General features: G+C 40.1%; 1 protein-coding gene across 4 annotated transcripts in view; it reads left to right on the forward strand.

The window, feature by feature from the left end:
- The window catches only part of TENM4 (teneurin transmembrane protein 4), a 605662-nt gene that overhangs the window by 448991 nt on the left and 137329 nt on the right, over window positions 1-19342 (forward strand). For all 4 annotated transcript variants that reach the window (XM_031066102.1, XM_031066104.1, XM_031066103.1 and 1 more), the window contains 3 exons: window positions 2776-2877; window positions 7960-8154; window positions 12319-12519. In XM_031066102.1, the coding sequence (XP_030921962.1) occupies window positions 2776-2877; window positions 7960-8154; window positions 12319-12519 (498 nt within the window). The remainder of the gene's footprint in view (window positions 1-2775; window positions 2878-7959; window positions 8155-12318; window positions 12520-19342) is intronic.

Here is a 19342-nt window from a genome sequence, read left to right on the forward strand (position 1 = left end):
AGGTTCTTACATGGATTCACCCAGAAATTCTGGGAAGGTTGGTTACCTAAGCACAGGTCTGCTCCATTTCTGTGATTACTCTGAACTTCTAAATCCCTTTATACATAGTCATTGTAGTGGACAATGTAATTCAGTTTAATCTGCAGTGGACATCGAGTTGGTGTGCAGAGTCTTACCTGTCTTGTCCTAGGCATCACAGACACACCAGCTGAACCCACTGTAACTACAAAATATTGTTTCCAGTAAGAAAGATTACCATTTAGCTGATGTAGTGCACTGTCACACTTTGGAACAGTTGCCATGCTTAATGTATGCTACTTTTTACGTACTTTCTAGATGTTTCTGTGGGTCTTTTTATTATTTTACTTAAATATTATATTACAAAAATATACCAAGAAAGCTATATGGATATTTACTCCTTTTCAATATCTCTGTTTAGTCCATTAAAGCAAAAACTTGGGAAAAAACTTTTAAAAATAGTTTTTAGTGTTCTAAAGGTGTTGTTAATGCTGGGAGTCTGTCCTGCATCATGCCCTGAGGTATTCCACTGGACTTCAAAGATCACACATGTTACATCTTTGCAGGGTTGCTCCACCTTGCAGCCCCTGACCCAGTGTGGCAGTGGGGTGGTAAGGTGTCATGAGACAGCTGCACTGATGCTGAATAGCACAGCCCTTCTCTTCCCAGTTGTCAGGCAGCAGGGAAAAAAATACTCTATTTTTTTTCTGCTGCATTCTTTTTTTTTGCCACCTTTTGAGCTTAACCACCTCACTGGAGGGTCTGACAAGTGCCAGAAGCAGCACAAGAAGAGGGAGCTTAGAGTTGTTCTTAGGATGAGAAGATTAGAGGAAGAGGACTGACCCTTTCAGCAGCAGGAGCGGTTAAATCTCCTTGCCCATCTCATTATCTTGTTTCACAGAACTCACACTCTCTATGTTCTTCATGTGTGTAAGTATTTACATAAATAACTTCCTTTTCCTAAATCTCTGGGTATATTTCTTGAAGAAAAGAAAAATATAAGTATTGTAAAAAAAGCATAGAGAAAAAAAAGTCATAAAGTGAATTAATTTTTGTTTTCAGCAAAAACAAAACTCTGACATTAACTCACGTCAGAGTTCTGAAGATTGTATACACATGGGCTAATATTAACTTTTCATTTACAGGAGAGATTTGTGTTTATACCTGATATGAAGTGAGAGATGATATTCCTAAATATCATTATAAATGCACAAGGCCTTAGTTGTTACTTCTTTATTCTAGGAAGCATGGCTGCTCTTTAACTGGAGCAAAGATGGCAGCTCAAGCCTAAAGGGTTGACTGCATGTTGTTCCACACACTGTGAAGTGAATACCTGCTTAATTACTGAGTGTTAGAAAACTGACAGCAATTCCTTGTACCTTTCTTGCTGCATGGAGCTGTCTGCTTATGAGATCTCTGAAACCAGGACTTAAAACATAAATACTTTAAACTGGTTTTATTATTTAAATTTGCTGTTGTCCTTTGTGAATTATTGAATTACACCACAGCCTTTAAAATGTCCTTCAGAAACCTCTGCTCTTTGGCAAACACTCATCCAGAAACTGGCTTCCTTTCATTTGTGATTGGAAACTAATCTGCACATCTCTGCTGTCGCTGGTTCTCTTCACTTGGACTGATTGGGAGTTTACAAATAACTTTGCTCCCACGAGGTCTCATGAAGTATATCTGTGCAAATGCAATCATTATTCACAGGGCTGAGATTTTCACCCCACTCCATGTGTACCACCAGTGCCCCTGCTCTGTAACCAAATCCAGTTTTCATCTGATAGGCATCTCCCTCAGAGATTATGTGAAATAGCACTGTAGAATGAACCATGGTATTTATTACAATGTCTTTCAAAACCTCACTCACATTTACTCAGTCTTCACTCAGTTTAGTGTAAGAAAATAAGATTATTTTCATTCTCTTTTTGATGTGTTTACCAGCTTGTGTTGTTCTTTTATGAAAGATATGTTTTAGTCCCAATATTCTGAACTCTCTTTGAAAGAGAAGTGCTAGATAACATTTTGCTTACCTGTTAACTTCCCCTGAAAAATGAATGGCTGGTGTTTTTGCCAAAGTCAGGGAATTTAAGATGATAACTAGAAATAGAAGAAAATGTGAAATAGACCCATTCCTGTTCCACCAAATAGAATACTAGCCCCAGCACTTTGAGCTGTTAAAGATACAAATTATATAAAGTTTAATGTATTATATTCAATATAATATTGCAGAGCAAATAAGAAGAAATTTGGTTAGAGGTATTTTGTGAACAAGCAGATAGGATGAACCAAGGGTCTGTGTTCAGTAAGTTCGTAAGGGAACATATCTATCATCACTCAGCTCTTTTTGGCACAAATAAATGCCTCAAGGTCACTTAGTCAAGTCAACAAAACTGGACCAACAGTGTATTTTCTGCCATGAGAATGGTGTGTATTGCATCCCTGCCATAAAATCAAAGACGAAAAATGGTTGTAAAAATATACAGGAAGAAAAGACATTTGGAAGCTTTCAGGTACTGAGAGAATGCCAAACCTGGTGTGTGCTGAGCAGCTCATATTTAATCACAGAGTTCACATTTGAACCATCCATTGATATAAATGGATGAGCAGGGTTTAGTGCAGCTCATACTAATGCTTTCAACCCAAGTGCAGCAGTTGCTTTGAAGTTTTAACTGTCCTGCCCATCCAGAGCTTTTCTAAACTCAGAGGTGTTTTCTTGCCTAAAGTGTCTGAATTCTCTTTTTTTTTTCCCAGAATCAGTGGATAACTGTCCCAGTAATTGCTATGGGAATGGAGACTGTGTGTCTGGGACTTGCCATTGCTTCCTTGGCTTTCTGGGCCCTGACTGTGGCAGAGGTAAGAATTTATGCTTGGTTAACTGTTACCCTCTCCCATTCAGTTAAAATTTTTTGTCCTGAAAATTATATTCATGACAGTGCCTTCTGCAAAGTACTCTTCACCCGGTGTGGAGATGCTGCAGTAGAGTGGAAAGAAGTTGATCTGTGAATTTTGTTTGCCACAAATTTGCTAAAATTTTGATCAGCAGCTGAGGGACTCATGGGTGTTTGCCTTGGACAAAAGAAGGATCAGGGGCCATCTTACTGGTCTCTAGAACTACCTAAAGGGAGGGTGTAGTCAGGTGGGGATTGGTCTCTTCTCCTAAGTAAGCGATAGGACAAGAGGAAACATCCTCCAGTTGTGCCAGGGGAGGTTTAGGTTGGCTATTGGGAAAAATTTCTTCATCAAAGGATTTAGGCTGCTCAGGGAAGTGGTGGAATCACCTTCTCTGGGAGTGTAGGTGTGCCCTGTAGGCACATGGTTTAGAGGTGGGCTGGCAGTGCTGGGCTCAGGGTTGGACTCAATCCAGAGGGCATTTCCAACCTTAATGACACTGTGATTCTTTACTAATCGTGACTGCTGTGCCCTTAGCAACAGCACAACCCCTTGGGCTGCTTGTGGACAGGCAAATGTCATGTTGGAAATTTTCTCTCTGGAATTGAGTTTAGAAAACAGGACTTATAAATGTGGCATTATGGTTTGTTTAGCTGAGCACTTTTATCATGGTGTGGCATGACACTATAATGATACTTTCTTTTAAGATACTGATTATACAAAAAGTACCTGGCAAGTCTGCCTGAGCCTGGCTGTGGGGAATAGGGCGGCGTTAGCATAAGGCTAGGAGTGGGATAATGGCAGGAACAACTAGTTACTCTGGCCAAAAGTAAAAACACTGGGAGGACTGGGAAGGAGACTTACCCCAGTAAACAGTTTAATACATTTTTCTGCTCAAGTGATAAGTAGTTTTAATAAATGGCTTTGGAAGGGTTTTCTTTGGCCTGAATTTTTGAGGTTATTTAAACATTTAAAAAACAAACTGAAATACTTTTACTAAGAACACATTTCAAACCAAGATATGAAAACCTTGCATGTGGGAAATGACAGGATACTGTGCATCAACCTTTTCAAGGCCTTTTTTGGCTCAAACAGTCCAACAAACTAAATAGAGATTTATAAATCTGGGGAGGGAGGTAGTGCCCACCCAAGGAGCTGCAGTAAGGCTGCAGGTCAGGTCTTTACCCCAGCTCATCGCTGCTTTGGAAAGCAGGCTGGCGCCTTCCCAGGAGAGAGCTAAACTCTGTCCAACCCCAGCCCTCTCCCCCTCCAGCTGAGCTGGGTCACATCCCAGCAGCGAGGCAGGAGACAGAGATAAGGAGCCGCGCACCCCCGGGGCGGGCGGGAGCTCCCTGCCAAGGCAGCGAGGCCGGGCTGAACCCGGCGGGGTTTCAGAGTTCACACCGCAGTAAGATGGATGTGGCAAGCTGTGTCCCTGAGAGCTGTTATGTCAAACTTCTTGCTGACTCAGGTTACACTTGGTTTGCATTTCCTTACACTTGGTTTGCATTTCCAAGCTCCTTTTCAAATCCCTAGAGCTGGAGACAAAAGGAGTTTTTTCCATGTCCCATAGCATATTCCAGCTCACACCTCCTAACTTCCAGTAGGGGCAGAAGTTCAGGGCTTATTTCCCCCAAGGCTCCCTGTAGAGTCTGTGGAGAAGAAGAACTTTCTTCACTGTGAGTCAGAGTACTTAAACTCTTGTTCTGAATCCACTTGCAGTGGAGCTCACCTCCCCTCCCTGGCTACCCTGAACTTTCTCAGGCTTTTCAAGGGAGCGGTGTGAGTCTCCCATTTCACCAGAGCACATTCTCTAGCTGCTATGAACACCTTTTATTAAACTCTGTCTTTTCATTCAGAATCATCTGGGTTCAGATGTTGCACTCTGCCTTTAGGAAGACAGAAAAATATCTCGAATACCAAATTTATGTTTGTATGTGCATGTCCATTCACTGAGTGTGTTAAATAGATAATATTGCCATGAGCATGAGATCCAAGGATTCCAGGATTGTCTTACTGTTGGTTTTCAGAGACATCCAAGACTCTTCTTTTGACCTATAAATCTCTCAAAAGGCAGCATGTGTAAGGCTGTTACAGTATCCATCCACAGCCCTTCATGATCCCTGTATGGAGCAGTAATCCTTAAACAAGCGGGTTCCTGCTCACATGAAGAATTCCATGAATTTCCTGGGTGTTCCTTTATTTCAGTTCAGCCTTGTAATTCACCATCCAAATGAATGGGAAACTCTGGAGCAGAAAGCCTTTCTCTTTTTAGTAATGGTTAATTACTAATGTATTATTAACCAATTATTTTAAACAAAATAAATGAGAGCAAGTCACCAGAGGTGTATTCCATAGGCTTTTTGAAGGTTTTCTTGGACACAGGAGGTGGCTCCTTCAAGTTCTGTTTAAAGTAAACAAACAAACAAATGATCTTACTCACTGATGTTCAACTTTGCAAGCAACAGAGTATGCATTTGAATTGCTGCTGTCATTACCACACTAGAGAATTACTGTAATTTTGCCATCACAGACATTGTTGGAATCGGAATGATCAAGTAATAATTATATATCTTTATATATGGAAAAGAGTTGCATAAATAACAGGAGAAAAAATTCAGAAACTTCTTTTGTCTTTATTCATTGTTGTATGCTAGAGAGGAGGTCTTGTTCTCACCATTGCCTTGACATTTGTAGCAGTGATTTCCAGTTGATGCTGAAGGACTTCTCCACAGAAGGCTCTGTGGAGTGTCAGTCTCACTGCAGATGGCCAGTAATTTATCTGATCTTTTACTGAGTGATCAGCTGACTTGTCAGGAAACATGTAAGTCTTTCTCAGCAACCTCTCCCTGGTTAAAGGCAGTTATTCTTTCTTCTTGTTGAAAAGAACTGCAGACTATCCCCTGCCAGTGCCTTGAAAGAACAATGTCCATTACTGAGCATTGGAGTTTGAGATGGGAGGGGCAGAAAATTCCATCACTTAGCTGAAAAGTGAAATTACAGAGTGAGTGTGCTGTGAACCATGCACACAATACAGTGTATCTTACACAATTTAAGTCTCATATTGTATAGGTAGATACCATCTTGCAAGTTATGCACTTGCAATGCACCACGGCATCGTGTTTCCTTTAAAGTGAACAGAGTGCTCCTTAGTAATAACAGTTGCCAAATTCCTTTCTTTCCTAAACCTCTTTTATCTTGGTCAGGCAAGTACAGTTCACTGCATATCAAACTGGTTTAACAGTCGAAGTTGGCAGTGCTTTGTATTTTATTGAGGCTGCTGTAGTTCTGGAACACTCAAACTGACTTGACTATAAGGACGTGTGGAAACAACTCATGATGCACTTTGTGAGATTACTGTCGGAAAATCTGGAAGAGAAGGAGAGGAAAGCTTTCCTTAACCATGTAATACCCCTTCCCGCACATAATCAAAGTCAGGAACAAAGCAAAAGAGGATTCATTACATGCCTAATCCAGTTGGATTAAGCAGCAGAATGGAATATTCATTTCACATTTGTCCTGCATAAAATTGTTCATAAATTGCCTTTCTGAGAGGCAGATGAGAAGGCCAGCTGCTCTCACCTAAGGCTGATGTGCAACAGTGAACAAGAGCAGTCTGTGTTGAATATATGTCCTTACAGCAGAGTTTCAGCAAAATAAAATGAAAGAGAACAGGACTGAAGCAAGAAGTTTCAAGGCAGAGTGAACAGGAAAAGGGTTTTGTTTCTGAGGAACTGAAATCAGCATCTTCCTTGGCAAAATCAGAATAGAGGACAAAAGGAGCATAATGTGGCTGGTGTGGAGAATGGCATAAGGAGAAGGCATCATCTGAAAGGAGCTGGAGAAAGCTTGCAGAGAAGTGATTACAAAAAGCTGTGGTCCTGGAGGCTGAGGTCTGGTCCTCGATGCCCTTTGCTTCCTTGGGGAACCTCTTCTTTATCTTTCATTTCATCCCATCCAACTCTGCCTGGCAGTTTCCAAATTTAGCTCTGAAATGCTTAATCCTGGGATCCATCATGCCACAGCTTGAGCTTGTCATTTTCCTCTTCTTCCCTTTATCGCAGAGAAGAAATCCTGTATCTGGGTGGCCTTGAGAGTCACCTGACTTTGCTGGAAACAAGGACAATTTAAAACCCTTTCTAAGTCCTTTATAAATTTTACAGATTTCAGAGGATAGATTTACACAGTTTTTATTACAGGGAGCTTGGAAACAGTAGAGGCCAGTTTTGCCTTGTGGCTGGTGATGAATGGAGTCCAGCAGAGGTGATAACCAAAAATGGGGGCTGGGCATTTGGTTAGAACCATAGAATTGTTAAGGTTGGAAAAGACCTCTAAAACTCTTTTCATCAAGTTCAGCTATTAAGCCAGCACTGCAAAGTCTACCACTAAGCCAAATCCCCATATGCCACATCAACACATCTTTTAAACTCCATCAGGGATGGTGACTGAGTCACTTTACTGTATAGCCTACTCCAGTGCTTGACAACCCTTTCAGGGAAGAAAGTTGATAGCTGATGGTATGACATGAGCTAAATCAGGGAAGTAGTCTCAATGTGGCATTCTGGGCTCTGAGCAAAGCAACTAAACCCATAAAGCTGAGAGTTAACTCAGAAAAAAACAGGAGAGTGATGTGTGTGCCACTGAGGTCCGCAGCAGAGGCAGTGTCAAGGAAAGTCCGGCAGCAGGTCAGGGATAGTGATAAGCAATCTAAGGTCGGTGATGCTCCGGAAAGAAGACATCAGTACATTGTGAAATCAGAATACAAGAAAACTATGAGTTTAGTTAGTGAAAAATAGGTATCAGAGACAGAAAGCAAGAAGATAGTCTAACTTAAGAGCACTGTTTTTTTGTTTTAAACACTCATAGGAGAATACAGTTAACAGCTGGGTATCATCCATATAAAAGATTGGGTTTTGGCAAAACAAACGGCAGCATACCCCAGTGAAGACTGTGTATGAATAATGTAAATTACATGCTTGGCTCTTGTGCTTCTTTTTGAAACTCTTTTCCATTTGTTTTAATGTGATTTTTGTTGTCTGTCCGTAGCGTCCTGCCCAGTGCTGTGCAGTGGAAATGGGCAGTACATGAAAGGAAGGTGCTTGTGCCACAGTGGCTGGAAGGGAGCAGAGTGTGATGTCCCAACCAACCAGTGCATTGATGTCTCCTGCAATAACCATGGCACGTGCATTATGGGCACCTGTATCTGTAACCCAGGATACAAAGGCGAGAGCTGTGAAGAAGGTATTTGCAGGATGTATTCAATTAGCCTTTTGCTTTGATTGTTGTTCTGTAATTATATGGATGGAGGCAATTCAGCATCGGACTGGCACTTAAACAGAACAATAATAGGCACCTTACAGATACAATAGATGGATACAACATAAAAATGATATGTTGTCATAACTTCTTGTTAGCTATCATACTTGTTCAATAATTGGATGAAAAGCCATCGTATGCTTCAGATAGAAGAATCTAGTTGAAAGACCAGAACATCTAATCATATGTTCAAATGTTCTTATTAAAGCATCATTTCCATTTACACATCTAAACGTATAATTACTTTTACAGTGCTTTCTTCTCTGCTGCGCTATGCCAAGCAATTTCAGTTGCTTACATACACAAAATGGTGGCGTGTGAGAAAAAGTCCCTGGTCCTTGTCAATTTTAAAAGCTTAGAAATGCTCACTACTTGAATTAAATTCTGCTTCAAAGTCAGATATTATTTTAATGGCTCTTCCATAGCTTTTTTTCTCACATTAGCCCCCCAAACATTTCTCATTTACGTTTAGATTTACGGCTGCTTTTAGTATTTATCTTTAATCTTTTTGTGTAGGAACTCACCTGCCAACATAAACCTTTATCTTCCTGAGTCTGTGACTGCTTCTTACTGCTAATGAAAAAGTGGACAGTTTTGCAAGTGTATAAATCATTCAGAGAGTATAAATATATATCCAAAAAACTTTTGAAAACTATTCTCTCTATGCTGGTGACCTGATAAATAATTATTCTTAAATTGCACTTCTACAAGTACATATATAAGGCCTCTTCCCCGCTTGATAGATTAAAGACATCATTTGATACATTCAAGAATGACAACAGCTTGAATTAATTTATGGTTGTCTTCATGTATGCAGGGTAAAGATTTATCTGAAATGGCTTTATTTTATAGGCAATGAAAAAAGGCTGAATTGGATTCAGAATTCAAATGGCATCTAATCTAGCAATTCTTTTGATGTGTATAATATATTGGAGTGGGACATCTCTGATGTAGCATGGCTTCAGTGTCAGTAAATGTTAGAGATGAAGACAGTATCAGCTCTTAGAACAATAAGCCATCTCTTGTGAAAGCCTCATTTTGGCTTAAAGCACAATTCAGTGAAGCTGTGGGGCATGCAAAACCCAAAGATTGTGACTACTCAAGTATCTTTAAAGCATCTCTGTAGACCTCCTATTTACTAGATCATATCTTTACTGGATAAACAGAAATGAAAAGATCCTGATTTTGCCTCCAGCCAGAAGTGTTTAATGTGTGTAAATCAGAGTGAGATTTGCCCTTTTTCTAACAGGAACCTTTATTTCCCTGGTCACGTTTAAAGCAGAAAAGCCAGGCACTGCTTAGTTATTTTATGTTATCGCTGTAGCGGGGGACAGTGTCAGTCCCACTAGGTCAAAACTTGAAAAAGGAGGAAGAACAAAGAGAACATGTTTTTTCTTAGGGGCCGTTTAGTATTTTTCCAAGCATACATGTTTTTGCTACTCAGGGCATAATTTGTATTAAGTTGTGAGGGGGGGAAGCAGCTCAGAAATATGCCATGTGGGAAATCTTGAGAACATATATATACATATTTAGATTTAGTAAAAAAGTTGATTTATACTATTTTTTAAATTGCTTTTACTCTTTAATTTCTCTTCTAAGAAGGGCCATCTGGTATTGATTACTTTTTATTATTTCTCAGTTCTCGTAGCTTCACTGCTTGGTCCATGTTTGTGAGGGGTTTTCATTCCAGGGTTTCTCCTGTCTTTTCTTTTTCCCCCACAGAAGTTCAGCAATGTTTATAAAACGTCAGCCAACAATCCTACGCGAGATTTTCTTTTTTCTTTCCTTAGTTTATTGGCCCATATTTTATAAGGCATGGCCTAAGCCAGCGAGACATTGCAGGGAGGGGAGCAAATTTAAGAAGTGAAATATGAGAAGTTACTCTTTGGGCACCGAATAAGCCTAATAACTTGTGTGACCAATGAAGCATGAAGCATAGTGGGGAAAAGTGTAGAAGAGGCACTAACCTTGCTTGCTACACGATTTATCTCCCTGGCAAAGATTCTGCACAAGGCTTAACTATAAACAGGGCATTTTCCAACCAAGAATTTGGCCATTTTGGACATTTTTCCAACCAACAGCACAGACATAAGATTTTTTTTTTCTTTTCCAGGTATACTAGATCTTGTCAGCTCTGCCCTCATGCCCAGCTCCTCATCTCTGCTTCTCCCAGAGCTGAGCAGCTAAATTTGTCAAGCAGAACTCCCTAAAAATATACCATTGTACTCCAAATCCACTAAGCAATTGATTAAGAAGAAAGCAGAAGCCTGTAATCCTGTCCCAGGGCCCTTCCGATGGTGCAGAAAGCCTAAAGAGATAGATCCAGTGAGGCTGAGATTAAAGTAGCTGTTGTGTGTGACATTTTCTGAAAGGGCTCATTTCAACATGAAAAATGGCCTTGGGATTATGATAAATGGGGGGTTCTGACATGCACATTCCCCTCCTATAATCGTCTGTGTTAGAGCTGAGATGGCAGATTGTCTGCCTCCTGTGATGGAGGCCCCTGCAAAACTCACCTTTTTCCCAACTGACCTTCAGAGGGGATGATTAATTGCCTGGAGGTAGCCTCTTGTCAGTTAGCCTGTGATCTTTGTTCTCTATGTTCAAACCATCTGCTGAGAACGGACGAGGCTGCTACTCCATCCCTTAGTCCTTTTCATACTTATTACTGCTGAGAAAGAACAGGGCCAGGGCTTCAAGGGTCTCATGCTAAAATTGGCACCCTTGCTCCCAGCTCACTAACAGTGAAGGAGATTTATGGACTCATCCTTTCCAGCCTCTTAAAATTTTTGAGGATTGTTCCAGCTATGAGCAGAGCTCCAGGAATCAAACAAAAAAGAATATTCTCTCTCATGCCTTGGGATAGTAATAACTGAGCCATTACTTGTCAGACTGAGAAGGGTTTGAGAATCCAGGGAATTATCAGAGCAGCTGTTGTGTTTCCTTTTAAGGTTTCTGGATCTTAAACAGGTCAGTGGAATTCTTATTAGCTTTTCCAGGGGTAAAAGCTGAACCACAAACCTGTCATGTGTGCGGTAGCCATGTTCTGCTCTGCTGTATCAGAGCCAGAAGCTGGACAGTTTTCCTGTGCTGCTTAGCCAGACTGACACTTGTCACCAATCCCCAGGGAACTGCCACACACTGTTTCAAAAGACGGGAAGAATTTCTCTAGGCTGTCCCATCAGCTTTTATCTATAAATAGACGATCGACTCCTCCAGTTAGTTTTTCTGGGAGGGTGTCTGGTGCATTTCATATTTTTCGATTGCTGGGTGAAATTCCCCTGTGGGCAGAGCAGCTGACAGTTGCCTACAAAACACATAACTCAGGAATCAGGGAGGGAGTACATTTGGTCTTTTGGTGTACATTGCTGTACCCCTAACTAAGTGGCCTCCAATCTTGTTAGGAAAGTGCCTCTTTGTGGGGGGGAAGTAAACCTCAAACATTTAAAAAAGAGTATTAATTGATCAAAAATAAAACCAGAAGAACACCATTATAAAAAAAGGCATGATTTTATTTTAATCCTTATTCCAGAAAAACTGTCTATGGCTATATTTCAGTGTGAAATTTCTTTAAGTCTCCATGAAATCTGTATAGATTTAAGCACATTCTTCAATTTAGGCATGTATTTTGCTGAATAAGAATGTCAGCTTCTGCTGAATCTTTATGCAAAATTCTCTCTCAGAAAACTAGGACTCAGCTTCAAATTCATTAGTAATAGCAATTTAGGTTATTCTAATAGAATAAATGAAGACACACTATGTGTATGACAGAATATTATTCTTATTCTATTCTTAATTGATATTAGCTTGTTCTTACCAGAAAGATCCCTTTTTAGTGCAGACCTGCATAAAATAATGGATTTCATCTCTAGATTTTTCTCTGCTTTTTACGTAGGTGTTTTAGGTCTCGCTGCCTTTTAGGGCCACTGACTTATTGCATGAAGCATCTGTTTTGTTCACAGCAGGGCTTTTTGGTTGAAACCTTGAGATACTGTGTAAATATGTTTGTGTAGACAGCAGTCTGATAGCTTTCTTCATGAAATTCCCATTTGCTTTCACTGTCTGCTTCCTCTTCCTTCTCCCATGTAGTGGACTGCATGGATCCTACCTGCTCGGGACGAGGCGTGTGCGTCCGAGGAGAATGTCACTGTTCAGTTGGCTGGGGAGGAACAAATTGTGAGACCCCAAGAGCCACTTGTCTGGATCAGTGCTCTGGTCATGGGACTTTCCTCCCGGATACTGGACTCTGCAGCTGCGATCCCAACTGGACTGGCCACGACTGCTCAATCGGTAACGTCAGCGCTGACTTTCTGTGGGTCTTTCGTTAAACTTTGTGAAACAGTCAGTAACACTGCAAAAAGGTGCTACAGGTGTATTCTAGTGAAGCACTGAAATTTCTCCTTCCAGTCATGCCCAATGTAGGGAGATGGGAAGGAGGAATTCCATAGCTCAAATACATAAATAATTCTGCTACTATTGCTGAGCATAGAGTAATATCATAAATAACTCTATTAAAGCTACCTAGGCTTGCTATTGTTCATTATATGGCTGTTAATGTAATTGATGGTCTACATATAACTTCTTGTTCTAGTGATAGTTCTTGATGAACCCCAGGACCACTAAAGTGTCTGTTATGATTTTTAGGAGATGACTAAATAATCTTTAGTGACTGTAAACAAGAAGGACGATTTGGTTATCTGTCAGATCTCCTTTCCCTTCTGAATTCAAAGCTTGTGCTTTTCTAGGCTAGAGGAGGTTGAGTGCCTCATGAGGTTCATATTAAAAGACTTTCTTCTACCAGCTAAAAAATAAGTTTACTGAATGAAAGTATTTATTAGTACAAGCAGCTACCAAGAAGACAGATTTTTATGGGCAGTTTTGTGTAGAGGTTTGGAACAACGACCTTCATTCCTCCTCTGAATTGGCATCTTGCTCAAAATCTGCATCAGATATGGGAATTGAAGGCTAAAGAAAAATTGTTCAGGACCCTTTTCTTCCACATGCAATTAGCTCTTAGATAAGGCCACGCTGAGAAATAGTGGAATACATTAAATAGTTAGAACCTACAGAGCATCAGTCCTTTGGCTTTTATCCTGTATTGTGTGCTCACAAAAAAAGAGACCTCAGCAATAACAGTTTCTATACCTTACACAACTGGAGTGGAACTAGGCCAGAAATCCAGGGCAGCTCAGTTTAGGCAGTGAAATGAAAGGCATTTTCAGCAAAGCAGCCCAAAATAAAAAGCTGTTAGGGGAGTGGATATAGTAGAAAAATTATGTAAACAACATTTTCACTGAGGAATTGCTATCAGGAGTAAAGAAAATCAGGTTAACTGTTTGCAAGTATTTTAAGAGAGTAATTTCCAAGGATGAGGCAAACTGAATAAACTGGTGCTAAGAACATAAGAAAACCCTTTTGACAATCATCATTTAGGCTGGGTGTTAGAAGCTTGTCATAAAGTGAAATTGACTGGACTGAGGAATAATCAGAAGAGGAGGCCTACTCTACTTGCCTAGGGCTGAAGCTAGGTTGATCAAAACTTTTGCAGATGTACATAGGGAAGCTATCATGCATTGAAGGGAAGATAAATTTGGTACCAGGCTTTTCCTTTCCCCATATTAACATCTTCAATTCCATACTGTGTGAGTTTATTTTTAAAACCACCATAAGGAGAAAGGTAGTCATGTATTTGTAGTTTGTAGCACAGATCATAATTGAGTCATTATTCTGTGTTTGTACAGAGGTTTGGGGATTGCAGGGATGGATTTGGAAAACTGTTTATTTCAATGTGCAAACAGAATGCACTTTCCCTTTGTTAACCTGCAGGGTCATGTACAGATTATTTATAAGCTTTCCTTATATTGCTTTTATAAATCCATCTAGTGCAAACTTTCTTTGGCACCATGAAGTTATTTGAGACAAACTTGAGCATCATTCCAAGACCTTTTTCCTCACTGAGCTGCTTGTAACATTCAGGTTATTGTGCCTCGCAGCTAAAATCACAGCTAAAATGATTTGTAAACTTCCATTTCTAGCCCAGACCTTTCCATTGAATTGATGACTTGATTTGAAAGACAGATTTACTGACAGGATATGTGGTCCTTTCTTGCATCATTGAAATAGAGTGAGCAGGCATGTAATAACACACTGCCCAGCCCACTGGGGTGGAGGTTCTGTACAAGGGTCTAAAAGGGACAGATTTTTATTGTCCTATAAAACAGGACCAAACAGGACAGAAGGATTACTAAGAGAAAGAGCTAAGTACTTGCAGAAATCACCCTCAGCTCAGCAAAACAGTTAGGACTGTGTTCAGTCCCAATGAAATGTATAGAACTGTACCCATGTGGATTTGTGCCAAGGACGGCCCCTTTCGTAAACCACATGGAGAGGCATACCCTGGAAACAGCATAATTATCTGAAAACCCAGAATATGAACAGGCACAGTGGATTTTCCAGCTCTTACTACCTTGAATTTAAGAACAGAACCTGTCTACAGTGCTGTATACTGTATTCATCTAGGTTATCAGGCAGTATGGAAGCAGTAGCTGAAGTCTGTGGATTGTCATATATAGAAAGTAAAACTAGAGCCTCTTTGAACCTTAGACTGCGTCTTTCAGCTAAGTAGGTAGATTTTACCTGCCTTTAGTGGTAATCTTAGAGAACACAGATTACTGGGTAAAACCCTCACTTTTCACAAAACAATAATATTACAGAGAGTTCTATTTCCTGTTGATACTATCTTTTTTCATTCCACTTAGTCTTCATAGACAAGCTGTGCCAGTTCAGTCTCTTGTGAGAGATTCCCATTCTGAACTGCATTGTAGGAAGAAGTAGTTATATGGTTTGGGTTTTTTTTACTTTCTGTGTCTGCCCGCTGCCAAGACATGCTGAGACAGGGCTGCTGCCGTACTACCTCAGAATTGTCACTCAGGGAAAATGCTTCTCAAACATATTCCATCCTTTCATGCAAGGGACAGTTTGTAGATCACTTTTCCCTCAATATACACTGTTTTTTTGGCTGATTTCTAAATACTAGAAAGAGTATCTTAGAGAAAGGTACAGAAGTAATTCCAAGCGATAACTTGTACTGGTGGTATTTTGTTTTCTCCGTGGGATAATTAAATCACTTCCGTTTTGCATCTTAGTACTGTTGCACAATTCAAAAAAGGCCTTTATAACCCAGTTCAGCTAAAAAGTCCAAGGCAATGCTTGGTAAAATAAAGGGAATTAAGGAACCACTTATCCTATCTCCATTCCTCCAGTCTGCTGTCACAGATTCTCTGTATCCCAGGCTTTTGGGGGGCTATCTCCCTTCACCCCTTATGAGCCCTATCTGGCAACTAATAAAGCCATTATGGGGCAGGTCTCTTAACCTCTTATTGTCTGAGTGTAGTGGGAAGAAGGAAATGGCCTGTGCTGCAGTGTGAAACAGAACTTACTGTGTGATATAGTCTCACTCCTGACCTATTTAAACTGAGCCAACTATTTCTAGTGAATCAAGAGGCAGCACACTGCATACTTTAAGACATGTTTGCTGACAGCAGTGAAATGAATAGGTGAGTCATGTCTTCTGCACTGGGGGAATGCACCATTTACCAGAGGGATCTCACTGATGCATCAGTATAATCTCAGACCCATCAAAACAGTATTAGGCTTGGATGCAAAATCATTATTAAAGGAATTAAGTTATCTGGTGTTGTCCTTCACTCTCCTCAAATTTACATTGGTGATTTTCACACTGTTCTGTCTTTGGTAGTTGACATCTTTACATGCGCAGTATTCATTCAAATCATTGCAAAGTTGAATATACTTAGCAGCAATAGAATTTATGTTCTCTGTGTCTTAAGTGTACTGACTTTTTCTGGGCAGTTGACAGTGGTTGTAGATTGACCTGCATGCAGATAAGGATCCCTTCTCCATCACTCATTCATAATGACTCATGCAGTTTATGCACAGTTGACATCCAGGCAGTACTTCAGACCCTTAAAAATACACTGGACAAAAGCAGTAATAGGGATAGTACTTCGTATGTGGTAGTCCTGAATTGCCAGTGGAGACATAAAATCATGGGCTGCACATTTAACTATAAGACTTAGAAACTGGAAGCTGGGGCTCGGTAAAGAAGTAAGAAGTTATATCTTATATCATATTTTGAAAAGACTGAGAGAGCATGCCTGGCCAGAGACTGAGGCTGAACTTGCATGACCATATCTCATGAAATCTAGTAGTTTGGTCATATTATGGCTCCTCTCATCGCTTCTGCTGCTAACATGGTTTTCTGAGGATATGCCATTTGGCTTTATGACTTTATGCCCTTTTGTCCCCACTGTGGCAGGGATGAAATGCTGCTTCACTGACACACTTTGTTATGAAGGTCTGTGATCACAAAAATATTTAGGCATTTAAAATTTGTCTTGAGCAAATGCAAATTATCAGTCTTTGCTGCAGTTAATTAATAGATAAAGAGACCATGAAGAATGAACTTTTTAAAGAGTTAAGCTGAAGTAGATGCACCTTTATATTGCAATGTCTTTTTTTCACCAGGAATTGTGCAGGAGACTATTGCACACACATACACACACACACACACACACATGCACACACGCAGAGTCACAGAAGCAGTTCTCATACATTTTATCACACAATGTCATATCCCATTGTTCAAACAGTGCCATGGCTAATCCAACATCTGTGATAACATTTTATTACCTTGGGCTTATTGGTATCAACTTTTGCAAACAAAATCCCATGTTAATTTCTTGCCATGCCCAAGGTCACCAAGATAAAAATCCATCCTTAGAAAACATTCATATAAGTGTTCTTTAAACAATCATTTTCTTCAGGGGTAAAAATGTCTCTGTAAAAGATGGATATAATATCAACTCTGGCGTGGTAGAGGCTTATACCATACTGTGGACCAAGACCCCTTTTAATGCCTAAGAAGTTGCTGATTTGTCTTTTTCTTAGCTTTAAAATGCATGAAGAAAAAAGAGACAACTAAATCTCAGGATGCAACGCCTGAAATTGATAAACATCTTCATCACTTAAGAAAAAGTTGCCAGACACAGCTATGTAATCAAAGGCCACCTTGAATGCTCTTTCTTCAGCTTGTAACTTGTTCATCTTACTACCCTGGCAGACCTATGAGAAACATTATTCTGGGGCAGTTGAAACTTTGGTAGCACAGTGTCTTCAAAGCTGGTATTCAGAAGATACCATCACAATCTGTTCTGGCTCAATACCTAAATTGCAGGCTCATCCCTGAAAGCCTTACTTTGGTCCTTTAATGGTCGTTGAAAGCCAAGAGATGTTTTGTACCAGCAGGAAGTTCATCCTCTGCCTTGCAGAAGCATAACATGGTGATTTCTGAACTCGTGATCTTCTCCAGTTTTTACGGAGAGAAGTACCTTTTCTCTCAAAGGGAAAAGTATGTGCAGCCCAGTGCACACACAAGGCTCTCACAGGTTCTGCCTGGCAGATATCTCCTTTGTCAATTGTGAAGAAATTAGTGAATCTAGAGAATCAACAGTGTTAATAAGAACTATCATTGTGAAAAACATGAATTTTTAAATGTAGTTGAGTTTGTGAGTACAGATTTTAGCCTACCCATTGCCAAGAGGAACTTAGCCTTTAAAGACTTCTAAGCTTTTTATTAAAAATGCAATAAAAGACTAAAATCTGCTTAAACCTTTGAAATAAAAGCATTCAGGGAGGCTTTCATTTGAATATCCTTTTACTCCCTTTCCTTTTGTTTATTAAAAATGTGTGTAAGGAGACCCTGATGTGGTGGAAAAAAGATAATAGTTGAAATGGGCTGCAGTTATTTTTGTGGCGAGTCCAATTCTTCAAAAGTCCAAGTATCTTTGTGCTCAGCAGATGAAAGGGGCACAATAAAGGGAGGGAGAGAACTCCCACTAAGATAGAAAATACAACTTACCTTTCAAATATAAATTCCTACTTTAAGTCTGATAGCTGAAAAATTGTTTTAGGACATTTTCCTGGCCAATTAGAGATGCATCAAACTTCTGTCAGCTCTGGGATGTGTTTAGGATTTTACTTTCAGCCCCTTCTCTGCAGCAGTCCATACAGTTTTGGTCAGACACAGTGACAGAGGGAAGATTGAAGGAACTGAAAACTTGTGTTCTAGCTGTCGTTGCAGACTTGGCCAAAACCAGTGGAAGCAATGATATCATCAGTCTGTCTCTGACCATTAGATCACTAAGCATTTGCTCTGATTAAGTCATGTCTCAGGCTGAGAATAGTGTGTGTCCAGTCATGTAACAAGCAGTCCCTGGTTCTCATTGACCTTAGGCATTCTGTGATGAGCAAAGTTTCTCTCTTGTATCAGCAGTAATCAGTGAAAATTTATGGACCCCTACAAAGGGCAGTGGGAAGACTATTCCATCCCCTGTTTGTTTCCTACAATAATTAGGGCTAATTCCCAGCATGCCAGTTTCAGTTCAACATCTTTCCCTATCTCCAAATGTGACCTCAGCAGTCACACCATGAGCTCAAAAGTTCTTTTTGTTTAGATCAATTATGCTTTGTGTTGCAGTCTTTTCTGACTGATAACAGCAATGTTGTACTGGAGTCAGTGGGGCTCATATTAATGTGACTAGTTTGAAAAATTTCACAACACCACAAGATACTAAATTCCATGTTTAAAACAGAGTACTGTTAAAATACCGTGTTTTGAGGATGACTGAGCAATTAGCATGTTTGCTTGTATCACTGAGAACTTATCATTTGTATCACTAAGTCTCAAATGACCAAGTTTTGGCTTCTTCTCCTTTGAAAGGAGGAGCCTCTTAATTTTTGAATCTAGTCCTTTGCTGCTGACTATTCCTACTTTTAACCGGGATACTGCTGCAATATCAGCAGGGTGATACTTGTGCAGAGTCAGTGTCTGCCATGATCTGCCTTGATTATGCTGGATAAAGCCGCTCATGACTCAGCAAGGATGGTTGTAGGTTCCATGTCATGGCTTCTCCATTGGCATTCAGTCAGTTCCTTGCAGTTCAGTCAATTCCATGCTGTTGTTGGTAGATACCTCCTGTGACTATCACCTTACACTCCAACCCAGTTGAAGCTCATCACAATCAGAGTTCTTGCA

Source organism: Geospiza fortis, unplaced genomic scaffold (assembly GCF_000277835.1).
Source record: "Geospiza fortis unplaced genomic scaffold, GeoFor_1.0 scaffold16, whole genome shotgun sequence".
Lineage (NCBI taxonomy): Eukaryota > Metazoa > Chordata > Aves > Passeriformes > Thraupidae > Geospiza > Geospiza fortis.